This window comes from Microchirus variegatus, assembly GCF_963457635.1.
Source record: "Microchirus variegatus genome assembly, chromosome: 3".
NCBI classification, from domain to species: Eukaryota; Metazoa; Chordata; class Actinopteri; order Pleuronectiformes; family Soleidae; genus Microchirus; species Microchirus variegatus.
Genome location: NC_139804.1, coordinates 18,858,279 through 18,878,564, shown reverse-complemented (window position 1 = coordinate 18,878,564; position 20,286 = coordinate 18,858,279). Strand labels below are relative to the sequence as shown.

Sequence of the window (20,286 nt, the reverse complement as noted above, 5' to 3'; positions counted from 1 at the left end):
TACACAAATAATAAGGCTTAAAATTAAAGACGTGTATAATTTTGTCAATTCCATGCGTTTTTTTAAATCAATGTATACAATTTTATTTACAAAATTTGGTGTATTTCTCAAATGATTATCAACAGCCTTTTAAACCAGGAAAAGTCATCATAGTTACCTTATCATGGCATGACAATGTCCAAAATCTAAAACCATATCTGTCTCATGTCAAGCTATAGATATAATATGATATATTGCGCTGGCCTAATGTGGCCTAATGTGGTTTTTAGTTTCTCAAGGACCAATAATTACATACATTGATAATTAAGATTTTGAGCCCAGAAGAACTGGATCTCTGGTGAGCACAGTGTCTCAGAGACGTCATCAGAGAGCCAGTGCTGTATGGTATATTGATTCTTATGATAAACTGAAGCTGTATGGCATTGCAGTTAATTGCGGCACAGACAGAATTATCCATCACATCATGTGCATACACCACTAAAACTGAAACGAAAGTGGTAATGTTACAACTTTAGTCTGGAAAGCTTACATGTTGTTCTTCAAAATGGCCCTAATATACTCCTATGTAGAGTTGAGCACTAGCACATCTGAACAAAAAAAAAAGTGTAACATCATCACTGGTCTCCATATACCTTTTTCTGTTCTGTCTGTGTTCCACTTCCCACTTCTGACCCACTGTGGTTGTTCGCTGTGCATTTGTGACATCAAAGAGGATTCACTGGGGAAAATGAACTGAAAGACAAACTCCTCTAGTGACAATGGGAAAGGAGTGAATCACCATTTTGAAGCAGGATTTGGTGTGGAGGTAGAGGTAGAAGACGCACGCTCTTTTTGACAAGCTCTAAAGCTTACACGCGATCATCCTCATCTTAGGACTTCCACTCCCACACTCGGCGATTGTTGAACTTCTCTGCAGCTACATTACATTTCCAACTTCAGAGAGGCCGTGGATAAGATCAGTTTTAGACCTGAAGGGGAAAAATAGGCGTGACGTTGTGTGTGTGGCTTCATTAAACAATGAGGTGTAGCAAAAACAGTGTTTGAAATGTAAACAACAGACAGTTACCCAAATGTAAACACACATGCAGGCTCAGGGTGTGTCTGCTTCTTTCTCTGCTGCTTCCATCTCTTTTACATGAAAACCAGTGGAACCACAGAGCGCTGCAGCCTGAAGGCTGACAGAACCAGAATCTCGACGGCACAGACACACACACACCAATTAGTGAAAGTGAATTCAACCTCTGTATTTAATCCTTCCTTTTTTTTTTACACACCGGCCGTGAACACGCACAAACCACTTATCCGTGCCATGGCAGCAATGTTGGTTGTTGGGGTGTGTTTTCATGAGAATGTCAGTTTGACCTGTCTGAGCTGGTTGAAGAAATCCTCCTCCTCCTCCTCCTGACTGTACATAACAACACCACAAATTTAAAAGTGAATAGAAAAGTAAACTGACAATGACTCCACTCATTTAATAAAATAAATAACCACTCTGTTGATGACATGAATTTGTAAAAATCATTAACAGTGACTAGAAACCTTGGGTCAGTTGTGCTTCATATTGTGCGTCTGAAATTGCAGCCTTTGTGATTTGCTAATTCATTTTGGACAAATAAAATGTTTTTGCTCTACAGACAGGAGGACATCCATATTATCAATCAAAGGAATTATAATTAAAAGTACATTAAAAAGTATAAATAGAGTTATTATTGTTAATTATGAACCAATCAATACATTTTATTTACTTAGTTACTGCCATAGGAGGAAACTTTAATGCCTAATACTGTCATTTTACATTTAAGTGATCAGATAAATAGAGTAGGGATAGACCGATTATTGGCTGGGCCGATATTTGGCTTTTTGACGCACACTGGCATCGGCCTGTTTTTAAATCGGATGGTCGATAAGAGATCTATTCATTTATTTAATTAATTACAATTTCAGTTAAAGGTGCATTATGTAATAAATCTAAAGCAACTGGCCATAAAATCCTCCTAATATGGATGTAGTAACCGTTTTTGGCAGCATTCTTACATATGGCACCTTTAACTTCATAAGAGATGCTGGGAACTCCCTGTACCTTTCGTTTTGTCTGAACTTAAAACAAAGATAAGTGAGCGATAAAATAATATTTCAGTTATATTGAAATTTTTGGAAAAAACTTTACATGCTGCTGAGCCTATTTGTGAGAACGTTAAAACAAAGATGTCTATTGTCTAAGATAAAAAGAACCTTTAACATGTTGCAAATCTGAAAAGCTGTTTAATAAACATATGCTTAAAGGCATTTAAACGTTAAAGTTAAGTGTTGGTGTTTGTATTATTCAAAATTCTGACCCCAATATTTTCACCTTTACTGCAAATTAATATTGGCTCCAAATATCGTTTATCGGCCTCCTTGAAGACTAATAATCGTTATCGACCCTGAAAAAAACCCATATCAGTCTAAAATAGAGTATTAGATGTCTCATATCACAAAATAAAACATCGAACTCCATTCTGTTTTATTCCCTTTATGGTGTACTACTTCTGGTAGGGTAATTTAAGACTTAGGAACTTCAGGAGGAACTTCCATGTAGTTGCCAGGAAGATCAGTGTCAGGAGACTGAGAATGATGCTCTCAAGCGAAATGGAATGCAGCCATTTGTCCTGTTTTTATTTCCACTTGTGCAAGGCCTATTTGCAGCAGGTGAACTCAAATCAAGTAGACACATCTCACACTGTGCATGAAGTGAAAGTAGGATGGATCCTCCCTGAAGCTGTGTTTGTGCCAAACAACAGGAAGTAGAGAAGCAGGCGGCACGTGATTGGCTGAGGCTGAGAGTGTGGTGAAAACTCTGCTGTCATGATAACTTCACTAAATAACACTAGTCTTCAGGAAAATTGTTGACATTTTACTGGTTCACTTATATATTTTATACAGTTTATTAAGGGTGTGTTAAAGGTTAAGATTTAAGAAGCTGAAAAATCTGAAAACTTTTAATTATTGAAATAACATTGATTAATTGATTATCAAAATATTTGATGATTAATTTAGTAATTGTATAATAATCGATTAAATGAACAATTGTTGCTGCCCTAATGTAAAATGCTAAAAGACTGAACTGGATTGTTCAGCTTTAGATTGGCTGTTTGAGTTATTTACATTTTTATAATATAGACTTTGCTAAGCAAGATTAAAATAAAATCTTTAGCCTTTATTGACAGCTTACCCAATTACCCAAGACAGCAATTTTACATCACAGCACACAGTACCGGAGATGTAAAACCACTGCTGCAAACATTGTCTCGTAAATTAGGTGTTTGAAATCCTTTATTCAAATTGACTCAAATGGCCTTTTTGGGCTGGAGAGGTTTACTAACTTAAATTTTCAGTTGGAAAATGCGCATGTTGAGATAAAGCAGCAAAGATATTCTTAAAATGTAGGTGCAGATTTTATGAGGTGGCCGTAATCTCTTCCTCCTGTCCCTGCTGGCAGCCGTGTTACAGTGAGCGCGAGTGTCCCACTCTGAGGCAGGTTCACAGAAACAGTGTCATGCTCGATGAAGTCAGATGATAATGTGTCAGTACCTCATACAACCACATTTTTACCATCAAAGTTATCATCAAATACGAAGTCATCATCTCCAATAGCATCAGCTGTTGACCAATTGCTATCGAAATCGGCCCAGAATCTTATTCATGTGGTTGTTTATTTAATGGAATACATAGCTTTATGGCCTTGCATACAAAAATGACTGTGTACTTAAATCGTACAAAAACAGACGTGAGCTACTTATATTGAAAGTGTTGCACCGTCATTTTGTTGGATGTGGAAGATGTGGACCTAAAATGTAGCACGCTTGGTTGCGCAGAATGAGATTGCCTTTCACCTTATTAACGGTGTTTCCGCTGTGTAAATATGAGAGAGTAATGAGGAGGCTCTGCTCTCTGCTGGAAAAGAACATCCTAATGAAAAGCTTTAAATCCTCATTGCTGCCGTTGTTTCACCTGCTGCTGCTGCTGCTGTTGTTGTTTGCAGGCGGTGTCCATGCTATTTCTGGTCCCCTAATGGTATAATTACCCCTCTTAGTCATAATGTACTAGCTCCAGTGTGTAGTGTAAATAAACAATAAGACGCCACAATACAAGAACTAGAACTAGAACCACACTGGTCCAGCATGTAGCAGTATATGTTCAGAAATACTACTGTTTTTACACCATAATTTGTTGCATTTCAATGTAAAGACACAATTGATCAACCTTTAAAAAATTACTTTTATTAAAGTCACGTCCATCAAGGTTATCTTTTCTGGCCTGTCTGTTTGTGCCTGTCAGCAGCTTCACTCAGTTATTCCCTTTTGCATGCAATTTCACCTCCATTAACATTTCTTAAACATTCCTATGATTTCTCAAATTTAGTGCAGATCTAGATAATATTTTAATCTGAAAAATATATCACTCACTGGAGACGAATTTCAGTCAGAGATCTACACCTGCTGTCATCTGCAATGTCATTTCACATTGTAAAGTGCTCACTCCCCGAGCTGAACCCAATTATTTTGACAGGAATTGCGATTGTGATATGATTCACGATATCAGAGGGAATGGTAATTATTACACAATTATTCTCATTTAAAATGATTACTGTGTGGTATGTGTGCAGAACTGTGAGAAAAAAAATTATGTTCTCTTGTCTGTAGAATAAGATGTGTATAGATCAAGTGACACAGTGGTATCAAATAAAGCAGCTGTGTACTATAATCTCCTGTGTCTTCACAAGCTGAAAAAGTGAGCTATTTATTAACTTCAGTTTCCAGTTGAAAACATAAATATTAAACAAAGCACACTCTTAAGTAATCAGTCATGTATTTTTTCAGGTTGAGCTTTTGTTAAGTGGGCTAAAAGCTGTTATTTTTCCTTGTGTCTTTGCTGGCAGCCATTTTTTAATGAGAGTGAGCCTCCATGTCTTAGGCTGGTTTCTGGCTCAAACTCATCTCATGAGAACCACACTTCAACAAACCGTTGCCGATATGATAGTGTTAAGTAAACAGCAATTCTTTGTTTATTTTTAAATAAACAAAGAATTGCTGTGCTTAAAAGGACTTCAATGTGTAGTATTTATGGGTTTATATAACCCAAAATCCACTTTTTTATACATATTATGTGCTCCTGCATTGTCTAGTCACTGTATAATAGTTTTGGTTTCATTTTCGTAGTGTTTCAAAAAGTCATGTAAAATAACATTGTTGCGGGCCGCGGTTGCATAGCCACTGTTAGCAGCGAGACGCCATGTTTCTATCGGAGCCTGTAAGGACAAACGCGAGAGAACAAATCAAGCGTCTCTTTACTTGTAGCGGAAGTCCCGCCTCCACTCTCTCCGCTTCGTCTGCTACGGCCGCGGTAGCTCGCCCTCTCCCTCACCTCACGAACCTCATCTGCTGACACGGAGGTAGATGACAAGGACGACATTTGACCGGCTGAGGATACCGTATCGCTCAGGGAAGGGAGGGGGTGAGCAGAGGAGCAGTTCTTTGTTGTAAATTTCAGCCTCTCCTCTAGATGGTGCTATAAACTAGTTACTTCACCTTTAATGTTTTTGTGGATGCGCTGTATCTGCTCCCACAAGCTTCCACTGCAATATGAACTGGAGGGTTGTCACTGCCTCACAATTTATTTTATAGCAACACAAAAACCTTTATGATAAATCAAGCTTTGATGTCTTTTTGGACCATGGACACAGTGTGTGTTTTCAAATATTTTATCTGAAGCTATCGCCTGATGAGAGCCACGGGACGGGACGGTGATAAGCCAGAACAATGTGCTGGATGATGCTAAAAAGCTCCATGGACTTGGATTTGGGGGACAATTATTTTTTGGGTATAACACTACTGTTAGCCACTGGCACAAAATCATTGACGTTTTGAAAGTAGCCTCTTTCGCTTGCGTTCGTTGTTGTCTTCCTCCACTTGTGTTTGGAGACTGTTTTGTGATTTATGTTCACTTTTATTTTATTTCCTTAGTTTCTGTAATTGTGTACATTGTAATGCGTACTTATTCTGTATACTTATACCTGAAAAAAAAAAAGGTTTCTACACAGTGCACATGTGGTATGTTCATGCTCAATGTTTTCTCCTCTGATTTTGGTGTAGCAGCTGTCATTATGATCTTTGGAAAGATCCTAATTCTAATTTCGGCACCATTTGGGGATGTGCAAAAGCATCACTCACAGACTGAGTCAACATAAACATTGTGTGTGCAGGTAGAGTGAAAGTAAACTCCAACTTACTGACCACATCACCCACAGGAGAGGAGTAGGTCTGCAGCACTGTCAATCTCTGAGAAGCTGCACTCTCATACTGTAATCCCCGAAGTTGGGCTGGAGGTACAACAGCTAACTGTGTGTGTGTGTGTGGTTGCACAGCACTCCAATATGGAAACATCTTCATTAGTTTTTTACTCCGTTGAATTTGTGCTGTCAAGACCTTTTAAGAGTTTTCCCTTTGACAAGGAACAACCTCTCTTCATTTCTCATTCATCCTCAAAAAAAAAGAAGCTGAATACAGCGTGTAGTGTATTCCCCAGAATGTTTCTCAGTCATAGTGCTGTTATGTTGGATTCATGAGGATGCTATGAAAGGGCAACCTGCATTCATTCAAAATAATTTTTAATTAAATGGAAAATAATCATTGTAGATTATTTATCTATCTATATATTCAAACATGCGACCAGGTCTCAAACCTGGGTCTTCTTGCTGCAAAGTCAACAGACTACACCAACCGTGTGGCCCTAGGGTAACCATTGTAGAAGTTATCATTTACTACAGAGTGCATCCATTCAGCACAGTAACCAGCCTTGTATTAGAGCCTGGTAAACATCCAGTTCAATGCACACAGACATGCTACTTAGTTGATCTGTTTTTGTCATATGTGTTAACACCGTTCTTTCTGTTATTGAGGGGGTAATCTTGCAAGACCCTAAATTTACTGTCACATAATAACAGAAGACAGTGGCAGACAGTCATGCATACTCCTTGTAGTCGGGATATTACAATGATGGCTAAGGAGCACAGGCAAACTCCTCACACATCTAAACTGCTCAGCACCTGCCAAGAGCACAGCCAGTCCTCACTGCCTGCCAGTCCTGCAGAGATGATGTCATTGTTTGAGACGGCGCTATGCCGCCAAAGCTCTCCTGGCCATGATACACATACCCCCATGCTATTGAATAATGGAGCGCTGGGGAGAAGAGAGGGGAGGCTGGAAGTAAGCGCTGCTCTGTTCCACTGAAGGAAATTAGGTCAATTATGAATTTGGGTAATATTTATCAAAACTTTATCAGTCACAATGCCTCTATCGATGAAGAGGGTTATTAAGTCGGACATAACAACAATTGACTGTCACTAATCCAACATTAAGGGTTAGGGGGTAACCCTAACCATGAGTGTGAAAACAGTGACGCCAGTGACCACAGTTAAGTGTTGTCCCGGGGCCAGAGCATGCGACAAAGACAATTGCAAATTCAGTAAAATTCATGTCGGCAATAATGACACCCTGTTACGCCAATCGGAAAATGTTGAATTTGTGTGTAGAAATGCTGGTGTCCAGAAAACAGCATTAGCTTTATAAATGGCAAACTTTCTGGATCTCATGAAGAGAGACGATGTCTGTCCCACTTTGGATGGAGAAGCTCTCTGATCTAGAAATGTGGCAGTTTGTCAGAAAGGCAACACCATTACAATCCAGAGTTGAGACCAGGAGGCAGATTTGCAGTCTTACACGCTTCTCTGTGCTTCTTTTCAGGCAGTCACCACCGAAAAACCCTTGACTGTCTGTCCCTTGACCTACTAAATTAAATAAATCAATGATAAACAGAAGAGGAGTTAGACATTCTAATTTAATAAAAAATCAACATGGATTCCAAGATTATCACTTTAAATGTGGACTGTTTAATATAAGACCACTCTCCTCAAAATCAGTTTTAATTAATGATCTAATTACTGAGCATCCTATTGATTTATTCTGTGTAACTGAAACTTGGTTACATGATGAATAATATGTTTAAATGAGTCGACACCACCCACACATATTAACACTCATGTTCTCAGAAGCTCAGGCCGAGAAGGTGGAGTCGCAGTCATTTTTAATACCAGACGTTTAATCAACTCCAAGCCCAAAGTAGGTTATTTATCTTTTGAAATCCTTATTCCTAGTCTTTCCCATCCTAGTTGGATATCACAGAAACCAGTTCTGAAAGTCACCGTTTATCGTCAGTACAGATAAAACCATAATTGTAGGGGATTTCAACCTTGTCTTAGCTCTGCATTTAATTCGCTGTTAGAATCAATTGGTTTGTGTGAATAAACCCACCCACTTCCCAAGTCACACCCTCCATATTTTTCTGACATATGATAAGAAGTTTCCCTTTTTTAAAATTATTTACTCATTATATACATTTACAGTATTATTCTCCTTTAATTGAAGAAAATAAGAATAATCACAGGTTTCTTTTCAGCACTGTAGCCAGGTTGACACAGTCTGTCAACCTGGTTACAGTGCTGAAAAGAAACCTCCTCTGCTGAGCCATCCATTCTTTTAACATTGAGCAGTGACGACTTCATGAACATAACTAATAAAGTAACATCAAAATTGTATAAGAGCTTCAGAAGCACCAGGTGTACAGTTAGTCAGTTTCTATAGATCTCCCTGAGTTAACATCATTTAGTATCGTCATCCAAACCATCAACCTGTCAGTTAGATCCCATCTCCACCAAACTGTTTAAAGATGTTTTTCCTTTAATTAAAAGTTCCATATTAAGTCAAATGAATCTATCTTTATTAACTGGATATGTGCCCCAAGCTTTTAAAGTAGCAGTTATTAAACCCCTTCTCAAAAAAAACAACCCTTGACCCACATTTCTAAGCTAATTACGACGGACCTATCCAATCTTCCCCTCTTTTTCTAAAATCCTAGAAAATGCAGTTGCAAATCAGTTATGTGAATATCTGTGCTGTAATAGCCTGTCTGAAGATTTCCAGTCAGGTTTTAGATTACATCATGGCATAGAAACGTTCTCCTGGCCTCAGATAATGGTCTAGTCTCTTTACTTGTCCTGTTAGGTCTTAGTGCTGCTGGCAACACCAATTGAATGTCACACATTTTTACATACTGGACCTTTAATTTCAGAACTTATAGATGTCAGTCACATTGTGCATGTCCGAGTCGGGTTGAGGAAGGATAACTCAGCTTTTGCTTGCACACACACACGGTTTTGAACTTCTCCATCTGTGATCCCAGGTTCCCTTGGTCTTAATTCTCTCTCTCCCACAACTCTCTGATTTTGCACTGAGGTCACACCAAAAACACCAAAACTGTATATCCAGTCCAGTAAAAAAGTGCCCTTAGATGTGTGTGTGTTGGAATGTTGATGATTAATGACCCTGATGGATTTGCAAATATCTACAAATGACTTCTAGATTACTATCAGATGGGTTGGGCTTATAAGCACATGGCCATTGCACTCCATACGCTTGCTACTTGTGCTGAGAACTGGGTTAGGAGTGAAATGTTGGTGCAAGTTAGCTGTGGCATCATTGTTAAAGCAAAAAGTCAAATGGTTTCTCTTAGCTTTTATTGTTTTGTTTTTGTTAACTGCAAGTCATCACGTTATTCCCTCCTGCCAAGCACATACATTTTCTCTGTGAAATTTGGACATAATTCTATAATCGCATTTACAACCAAGATTTATGTTGCATATTTTCCAAATAATTTGTTTGATTAAAACAACTGTGTGCAATTAAAAAAAAAAGAAAGAAAAAAAAATCATAGAAGGAAAACGCTGTTCATGCATTACAATAATTATCCGTGGGTATGTAGTTTGGGTAACACTCATTCCTTCTACCATTAACTTATCAAAGACTCAGATGGGTGGAAGGAAGGAGAGGAATGTAGCTGATAGCAATAAAGTAGGCTCCTTATCTGTTGCAAAGCATAAGCTGCATGAAAAATGCCTCTTTAATCAAATCAAGTGTCTCTTGATGCAAATGCATTGTTGCATTTGTTTTGTTTATTTCCTGTTTCCTGAAACATAACCTTATTCCACTGGTTAAGGATGTTAAGGCTGAAGAAGAGTCAGAGATGTAAACAGTTGAAATGACGTGAATAACTGAACCTCTCCTTGAACAGCCTGAGCGACTCCCCCCTGTGAGATGATGGGAAATAACAGACTGTGTGCATGTGCCTGCAGGAGTCTGGATCTCATGCGTTGATACTGGGTTAGCAGCATTGTCTCAAGTTTGTTTAACTGTGTTGGTCTTGTTGAAGTTTCACATGCAGTGCTCTGCTCTGACATGATATGAATGGCATGCCTATGTCTGTTGTAGATGACTAATGCTTCAAGACCAGTCCTGTGTTACAACTCAGCCATTAACATACTTTCTATGGAATTATCTCTGTCCCATCGCTGTTAATACGCTCTGTGAATACTGAACACTGGGAAAATATACTCGTCTCATTCTAAATAATCAACATTTATTAGTGAGGCTTGCATGAGTGGTGAAGAATTAATTTTAATGGATGTCAACAGCTTTTTATTTGGATCCAAGCACGAATAAGAAATGTGGCCAATTTCACAGCTGCATTTAACTCATGCTAATACAGAGAGAAGCTTGACTTCAACCAAATAAGTATGAAAAATCACAAAGCACAGCATCTAATGTGATATATGATAGTGATGTGTCTGACGAAATTGTAAAGTACGAAGTGTGGAGTCATGACAGACCTCTATCTGCAGGGTGTGTCATTAAAGCTAGTGGTCAGATAATGTTATACGATCCATAGTCTAGTTGGAGTAAGTGAATAATGCATTCAAAGGTTAATGAGATGCTGAAAGACTGCATTGTGGTCATTTATTTACACACCTTAAGCTCACAAGTCACACACACACAACATGGTGTCAGTGTAATATCCACAAGGTAACAACCTCTGTAACAACGGCTCTGCCGTTACTATGGTTACCCCACTGTGCCATCTCAGTTCAAATGACAGAGCAACAACAACATACATCAATAGTTCCATAACCTCACAGTATGGAATCTATGGCTTGGCAATATGGCTTATGAATTATAATCTGGATATGTTTAGGTTGTATTAATGATATTCGAGATATGTGGGTTATATGGGTTATATTGTTTAGTTAGTTATTTCTTTATGCACACACACTAATTAGTGATAGTGAATTTGACCTCTGGAGCAATGGGGATTGGGTGCCTTGCTCAGGTGCTATTTAAATGCCCATGTCTGGAGAGTGACAACACACCGTAAATGCACTCTAAAATATCTACTCTTTCTGATCTGTATTATATGCTTAAAATACAGTTATTTACATATTGAGAAACAATGAAATTGCCTATAAATATGGTCAAATTCTGCTAAAACACAAATAATTGGGCTTAGAATTAAAGATAATATAATGTAGATGTATTGCCCAGACCCATCGGAATCTATATCGAACAAGCTTAAGTGAATTTTCAACACCTAAAAGAGTTTTTACAGCACTAATGATTTAATCTTGTGTCTCATTCACGTTAGGTGAATGGCAGTTTCCCCTCTCTGCATTGCATGTCAGTGCCATGAAATATGACAACTGCACACGTCCTCTCACCTCACCCATGCTGCAAGTGTGCATACTCGCAATGAAGGAGGAGTACAACAACATGGGATATGAATCTGATCATCTATTTAACATGCAAGGCTGCATTTAAGTCTGACAGTGTCTGGCAGTGTGAAGGCTCCTTCAAATGTGGCAAAACATAGAAAACAAACAATCTAATGGGTGCATCCTTTTTGGGCTAATTTATTTATTTAAGAGCAAAGCTAACTACCTAGCTGTGCAGGAGTCCAAGTAATAGTAACTATAGCAGCTGACAGGACATAATGATTCAGTGATGAGGGAGGGACAAGCTTGTGATGTTTTTAAGAAGCTCTCTGATGATCTTATTGTTGGGTTTGCTCAGTCTACAAAAAAGTGGGACACTACTCTGACGCAGCTTTGCATTGTGCATTATGCATATTGTCTAAACACATTCAGGCCAATCCTTTTCTCTGACTATTACCAAATCTGTAGGAGAGACATTGTCAATACCAGTTTGTAGGGATGCACAATATTATCCTGCATGATATCAGTATCCGCAGATATTGACTTTAAAGATGTATTTCTCATCTCCATTAATCTTCGTCATTGTCTCAGATTCATGTGCGATCATCTGCAGAGCTGCACCCTTTTTTTGTGTGCGTTCACAGCGTGGCCGATGAAGCCTAAAATGAAGAAATATACTGTCGTAACACCTTGACCTGACAGACAGCCCTGGCGTTTTACTGAGGCAGCCTGAGGGAGCAACTCTGAGGATAAATGGAGAGAGAAGGCAGAGCAGAAGGGTGTTTATTGAAGCAGGAGATGGAAGAGCTAGTTGTTTATCATCAAAGCTGGCTTCACAACAGAGGCTCATCGTCGATTCTTTTTTGGAAGTCACATTTTGAAAAGATTGAAGTTGTGTTTCGGTGGCAGAACAAAGGCTTCAATATCATGTGCGAGGAAAAAGCCACTCTTAAATGTCAGTGCTTTCCTGGAGTTACTTTGTGATAAAGTGGTAAAATATTCTCTGTAGTCTAGCGCTTAATGATTTCCTACTTTGTTAAGAATCACTCAGCCTCCTAACAGAAGCACAATGTGTTGGAGCTTTATCAGTTTATGGATTACTGAGAGCTCTGAGGGAGAATATATTGGTGAGTCTGCCCTCTCATTGATGCATTTTTTCCTTTTCTTAAAAAATACTGTTCAATGTTGGTGTGGAGTGGATAATCCAAACCCTGTCTTATAACAACATAAAAGGCCCAGCAGTTCAGGCCACTCTGCTAGACAGTGCTGCACTTAATGTCTGAAATGTCTACAAGTGAATATTTTATTTACCTCATGTTCCTAACTTTGTCTCAATAGCTGAATTTTGGCAGAGTCATCCACATCTTTGTTGTGTTAGTCGAGGTTACAACGCAGAACTGGGTTGTTGTTTGTTGTATCTGATCACAACTGATGGGACCAGCAAAGATACTTGTTGTTTACGCCACCAGTAGGAAAAGGCACAAAGGGTTCTGAAGGGACAAAAAGAGCCTGCCTCACAAAGGATTATCAATAAAAAATAATGCAAGGAAGGCAGCTTGGAGATGAGATGGCAAGACAGTGACAATGAAAAAGATGAAATAGGCCATTTCTTTTTATTGATCTATGTGCCCGATGGGAGGTGCACTGAAGGGGAGAGTGTGTGTCGGTGCAAGTTATGGCATAACCTGCCTTAGACACAGGATAATAAACATGAAATGTGATTATATGCAAAGAGAGAGCTTTATAAAGACGGTAATAATTAAGGCTGAACAGTTCATCAAAAGCACAGCTTGAAACAATGTATTTTGTAAATTAATTAGGGGAGAGATAAAATGCTTTTATCACCATTCAGTTGTATCACCATAGTTTGATGTCGATTGAATTTGTACTGCAGATTTGATTTATTTAAATTCTATAAGTATTGAGATTCGGTGGTGTCTGAAATTTAAATTGCATTTGAAAGTAATATGCAATTTTCAAATCGCAGGAGGCGCAATGTTTGTTTTTCGTGTCGAAATATCATTTCAGATTAATTATTGTCTTGATCTTTACACATCTTATTCTACAGACTGAAGAGAACATATTTGTTTCTCACAGATTTTCACAAATATCACAATGAAAATTTGTGAAAATGAACATTCCTACTGATATTGTAAATCGTATGGCAATCGCAATTCCTGTCAGAATGATCACAATTAGATATTTATTCAAAATTGTTCAGCCCTAATTATGACAATTTGCAGGGTGTGTGTGTGTGTGTTTTTTTTTTAAACATATCTGCTTTATGTAGCTGAACCTGCAGTCAATACAATAAATAAATAAATACACTCCAAGTTGAAAGTCAAGTGTTTTTAGCTTTGACTACTCAGTGTAAGCAAAAACAAAATAATATGCTGGGCCAAAATGAGTACAAACACTCGTTAGAACTGAAAAATCGATTTTCAGAACCCTGGTTTGCAGAAACCACTGATGAAGAGAACCAATACTTTGACTTTATTTTCACCAAGGTGGTAGAAATGTCACGATTCTAAAGCAAACCTATTTTGTTCTTTTCTGTTCTGTCCTGCAGGCCAACCTGAATGACTCCCATAACCAGATGGTGGTCCACTGGGCTGGAGAGAAGAGCAATGTCATTGTAGCCTTGGCGCGAGACAGTGCTGCAGCCACGGGGCCAAAAACCAGCGCTGTGAGTACAACTGAACACATCTGTGCCACAGAAAAAGTTCCTATAAAGTACCTATGCACACGAGTGTCTGTGCAGAACAGCTTTGTCCTCACTTAATGTTCATGGTATTTCTTCTATTTTAAGCTATACCTAGGGGTATCTCCACATTGTGCACTGTTATTACACATTTTTATCTCCCTCATGTGAACTATGTCGTACTTTACCCCAACTGGAAGAGCATGTCTGAACATTTGGAACTTGTTGTTTCATTTGTATGATTCTAGGGTCAATACTAATATTGATTTCTCTCCAGAGAAGCAGTATAAATCGACAAGAAAAAAAGTTTTTCATTTTTTCCTGTGAAATTTTATTATTGGTTTATTTAAACATGGACAGTATTTGATAAATATTTCTGTTAATGTGCCAGAGTTAGCCGAGAGGAAATCTTTCATCTGTAGTTCCTGGACAGATGTGTCCCCCTAAAAACAGAAGGAACAACTGAAATTACGAAATTGTCATTACTCAAGTGTGTGTTATAATTTTAAAACTGCAACATAGAGACTGGCAATAGAAGATTAAACAAAATGGAGCTCCAACAAATTATCATTTTCATTTGTTTTCCCGGTTAGTCAAGTGTTTGTTTTGTCCATAAAATGCTAGAAAATGTTACAAAATGTTGATTGGAATTTCACAAACCTCGAAATGATGATGTTCTCAAATGTCTTGTTTTGTCAACTAATTATTTCTTTGTCAAATGGAGCAGTGGAACCAGAACATGTTCATATTTAAGAAGCTGAAAAATCTGAAAAACCCATTATAATTATTAAAAAAACTTATTCTAAGCAATTATGTAATCAATTAATAATCGATTAATCTAATAATAGCTGCAGCCCTAAAAGAACACATTGAATGTAGTTAAAAGTAACACTCATTAAAAAAATACAAAACAGAATGTAAATATACCTAAAACATCTCAACACAACAAAGTGTAATAAAATACTTGGATGCTGCTTCCTTTTACTCTTTGATACATCCATTTAACATTGTTGTAAGAAATTCAAATTCAAGTGGATAACACTCTCTGTTCTGTGATTACACATATATATATATTATATGGGTTTTTTTTTATTTCAAAGCAAAATAGAGACTGCGTCGTGTCTCGCATGCATCCATAGCTGTAGAGCAAAATATTACTAAAGGATAAAAAGTTTATTTAATGTTAAATTGTCTCCCTTGGGAAGAGATTGGGGCAATGCCTCAGTCTTTTTAAAAAATATATAAATTTCATCTTGTTTTATTTATTTTGAAATAAATCACTCTTGTCCCATGTCTCAGTGTCTATAAGAAGAATTAAAAACATAATTGCCTTTTCTACTCCAGTCCAGTTTCCACATGAGCAACAGCCCTAGGCTGACGCAGCTCAGCCTCAATGGTTACCTGCAGTTATCTCTAAACCACAATTAAACACAGGAGCTGAGCTGCTGCTGGATGCTGAAAGCAAAAGCTTTGGGGCACAGGATCCTGTCGAGTCGCACAATGCTCAGAGGTTATAAATGATACAAGCAAATAATAATACATTACTGCCTGGAGGCACAAACACACTCAGTTATTTCACTGGTTATGTCAACTTGTGTTTCTTTCTGCACTGAACCAGCTCCAGTCAACTGGGTCACACAACACCTCTTCCAAAACTTTCTTCATACTGTGGATTGAAATATTTTGATCTTCTTGGCTGTTTTTCTAAAATGTAACTTGAAATGTCATTGTGTATAATGGCGTTGATTGAACACATGTTACGTGCGAGTAAGTTGCACCAAAAAGCATGTCCTGTGTGCCAAGGCCTTTAGAATAAACATTTTATATGTGCAGAATACAAGGCTTTGCTTTATGGGGGCAGCTGTCTTGTGCCACCATGTTTCTACAGCTACAGAGTGTGTATTTCATTTCATTTGAAGCAGAATCTTACCACTCAAATGAAGAACAACATCATCCTTCCTGGTGAAGGTCACAGTAGTACCTTGATATAAAGGGAGGAGGGAGCAGAGGACTCCAGCATCTGGATCAGTCTGCAGTCTCAGCATTAGATATCACTATTTCTTACACACTGGCCTTTAAACTGCATTTATATTATTATAAAGATAAGCAACATACAAAAATAAGTTACATTTGCTACCAGTCTCAATTTAAATGTTAATGTAACAAACTCTAGGGATGAGAGGAGCTTTTGTGATCGGTTATTAATACGCCTTGATTCCACTTGCTGATTCTGTATTCTATATTGATAATGCCATTTATTCAGCCTCTTCCTTGTTATGCCTAGATCTGCCTTGTTGCACCTGGTTTGTTCAAGCCTCTCTGATAATTACTAAAGGAAAAGCTCGCGTTTGCACCAGGACCCTCTTGTCTGATACACTGCTGTTGTTATCTGATAATTCGGCAGTTAAATGACACAGCTCACTGTAATATACAAATTTGTGAAAAGTAATGGAGTCGTATGTCTGCTTCTGCAACTCTGACCAACCCTGACAATGTGTAGACACCAGCAGAAAGAGAGTGTATTAATCAGACACCAGCCAAGGTTTCTCTCTCTCTCTCTCTGCTGATGTGCTGACTCACACAGTCACTGTTAATTAGCCAAGGCTAAATGAATCTACCTGTGACGGCTTAAATTATGGTTGGCATCTCAAACATCCTCTTGCATTGTTTGTTTGGGCTCTGTTAATCATCATTATTGAATGGATAGCTCAAATTCAGCTACACTGACTGGTTGCTAGGCATGAATATATATCATTGAAAAATGCAAAACATCTATTTCCATTTCACAGATGTATATCGACCCATTTAAACTGTAAGTAGCTCCAGCTGGCTTGTATCTTTAACAACATAGTAAGAATTGTTTATGTTTTGTCCTAGTAGCTGTTTTGAACAAAGCCACAATTTCATGACAAATATACCTGATGGATTGATTCATTAACTGATACCACTGCTGTGCCGAGGCTCGTCATGGCATTAAAATCTTGCATTATACTGTAACCACCTTATCTGTGCAGGCTGCATGGTGATCGTGTTTCTTTAAACTGATACTTTATGGAAAAAAATGTCCAAATATATCAATGACAGGATCAAATAGAAACGCCTCTATATTATTGCCACACTTGATACTGTTTTTATAAAAGCGCCTGCTTCCCTTCAAGCAAAACAATGTCTTTAAGTCATGATATGGTAATAAAATTCATTACTTTATAATGAAAATAATGATTTACCTCTTAATCTACATGCTACAACAGAGAACCATAAGTTTAAACAATAGTTCTTTATAATAATAACCTTTTATAGCATTCAAGGTCACCCCTCATGTTGTAATGAATAATAAAATACAGAATCAGTAAAACTACCAGTAATACAGTACAGATGTGTGTTTGATAAGCAGTAAAACTAGTCACCAGATACCTACAAAAAAGGTATCTATCCTAATAACTCCGTGTTTTTTTGTCTCCAGATCTATGTCTCCTATGATTACGGTACCACATTCCTACTTATCTCTGAAAAGTTCCAGCTGTCAGGAACCAAGTTCAAGGAAGGCACCAAACAGGTCATCTCCCAGTTCTACCACAGCCCTGCAGACAACAGGAGGGTAAGTCACAGTCTGATTCATCTGTGGATTCATGTAAACAAGGGTGCACACACTGTGGTCACATGCTCCTGGATACACATTTGTGTTTTAAGGGTAAGGTACCTGTGAAAATACATTAGAGGCAAGACTGGATTTTCAGGCCCAGCATCTGTCTGACACGAGGTAATACAAGTGGGACTGAGGTGGAAAATGATACAGGAAGTATTATATAGAAATAGGTCTCTCCATTCCCACTTGATTCTTAGCAACGTCTACCAAACTGCACAAAGAAGAGTCTGAGGGTTTTCTGCTGTGCTCATTGTTACTGTTTATCTCATTATGGTTACGCTATTTTTACCTGTCTTCTGTGACCTGATCCTTAACACTGATCTGTCTTAGCGAGTTCTTTTGACTTTGTGATTTTAGGTTTTTAAAGCCACACCCTGTCATTTCTTTTTGAAGTATTGAAATATTTCAGAACATACCTAAATGTAGAGCTGTGCTATCATAGCATCTGTGACCCACTGTATATTAAACGGTAATGGAGCACTGCAGAAACATCTTTTTCAATAGCTTTTGAAAGCTTTTGGAGTCTCACTCTTGTAACCAGTCAGATGATGACGTTAGGCTTGAGGGCTCAATAAGTGAACTCACTTCTGGTCTAGTGCTCTTCTCACACTGGTGCTTCTAACTGCTATCAGCTGCTGGAAGAGTCCACTGTGGCTGACTCAGGTTGGCAAGCTCCCATTCCCTTCATTAGCAGAGATAATTTAGACGACATGGATGTCTGTGAATATTATGACTCTAACATTCACTCCCAGGTCTTAATCAGAAGATAGCTGACACATCTAGGCTTGACTCCTTACGTTTTTAAGACATTTTGGTCTTATTTGATATTGTCGCTTTTATATTAAAGGCAAATTCATAAAAATACCTTTTTTCTAATCTGTGTAAAATGTGTGTAAAATTAGCCATGTTACATGAACATAAACAATTCCCATAAGTACATCCATAAGTTCACAGTGCAGGAAAGTGCATGACTCATTTAAATGCACTGACACATTATGTCAGTAATGAAGAATAGAAAAAGGCACTGAAATAAACATGTTGTTGTCATAGCAATGTCATTTATGAAATTTAAGTAAAAAAAACATTACATTAGAAAGGCAGGGAGGGGTTTTAGTGATGAAATCACACAGTATTTTCTCTTTGAAATATTGTTTTTAAAATGCCTCCACATGCCATCTGACTTGTTTCTGTACTAATGTGTGTTTTCTCTCTTTTTGTCAGTACCTTTTTGTAGACTCCACCAACAACTACCTGTGGAACACCTTCGACTTCTGTAAGAGTGTCCAGGGTTTCTCGCTGCCCTTCAGACCAACAGACCTGCTGCTCCACAGCACAAGATCCAACCTTGTTCTGGGGTATGACAGCTCTCATACAAGCAAACAGGTAAAGATGTGGCTCAATTTGTCCTCATGGGCTGTAGACTAATCCTTTAGGAGAGGGTTTGTCACTTCTGGTCCTGGGGAGCCACTGTCCTGCATGTTTTAGATGTTTCCCTGCTCCAACACACCTGATTCAAATGGTCAGCTGGTCAGTAAGCTCTGCTGAAGCCTGATAACGACCCATTTATTTGAATCAGGTGTGTTGGAGCATCCAGGACAGTGGCTCCCCAGGACCAGGAGTGAGAAACCCTGCTTTATGACATCCTTTGTGACACTGTATAATATCATGTGTGAAACCATGAGAGCAACATTCATATCCCGCAATAAGAATGTATGTATAATTTGAACATTATAAATTACAATGTTCTTTTTTGTTGTTGTTTTTAGTCCCTGTTTATTTTCATACTATGATGTCTATGATGATATTCCTGTGTTTTCAGCAACAGTAACAACTTAACTATCTCAGAAGAAGTTGATTAATATTCCTTTTCTAATTATTTCTCATTAAAGTAAGATGTGTTTTGCCCCGGGCTGTGATTTAAATGTTCAGCACTTGTGTGATAATTATTGGAACAGCTTCCACAGCAGCCAAGAGAAGTAGCTATTTATTTTTGTTTTTTTCTCCCTTCTTGGGCATGCTAGGTCTTTTATTTTCCTCGTTGAATTCGGACACAATAGCACCAAATGGTTCTCCATTGTTCACCTCACAACTGTAAGAGCCAGAGTGAAGGAATGAGCCTGACCTACATTTATACATTGTGCCACCTCGCCTTCTTTTTCTCTATTATTCACTCGCTTTGCCCCTTCCACCTCCTCCTACTTACACCCCCTCTCTCCTCCTCCCCCCACAGCTGTGGAAATCAGATGACTTTGGGGAGACATGGGTGTTGATCCAAGAGCACGTGAAGACCTACTTTTGGTAAGA

General features: G+C 38.2%; 1 protein-coding gene across 1 annotated transcript in view; it reads left to right on the top strand.

The window, feature by feature from the left end:
- sorl1 (sortilin-related receptor, L(DLR class) A repeats containing) overlaps positions 1–20,286 on the top strand; it is a 91,317-nt gene that overhangs the window by 2,442 nt on the left and 68,589 nt on the right. Inside the window, exons 2-5 of the mRNA XM_083886153.1 lie at positions 14,205–14,321; positions 17,800–17,934; positions 19,204–19,365; positions 20,213–20,280. Of these exons, the coding sequence (XP_083742279.1) occupies positions 14,205–14,321; positions 17,800–17,934; positions 19,204–19,365; positions 20,213–20,280 (482 nt within the window). The remainder of the gene's footprint in view (positions 1–14,204; positions 14,322–17,799; positions 17,935–19,203; positions 19,366–20,212; positions 20,281–20,286) is intronic.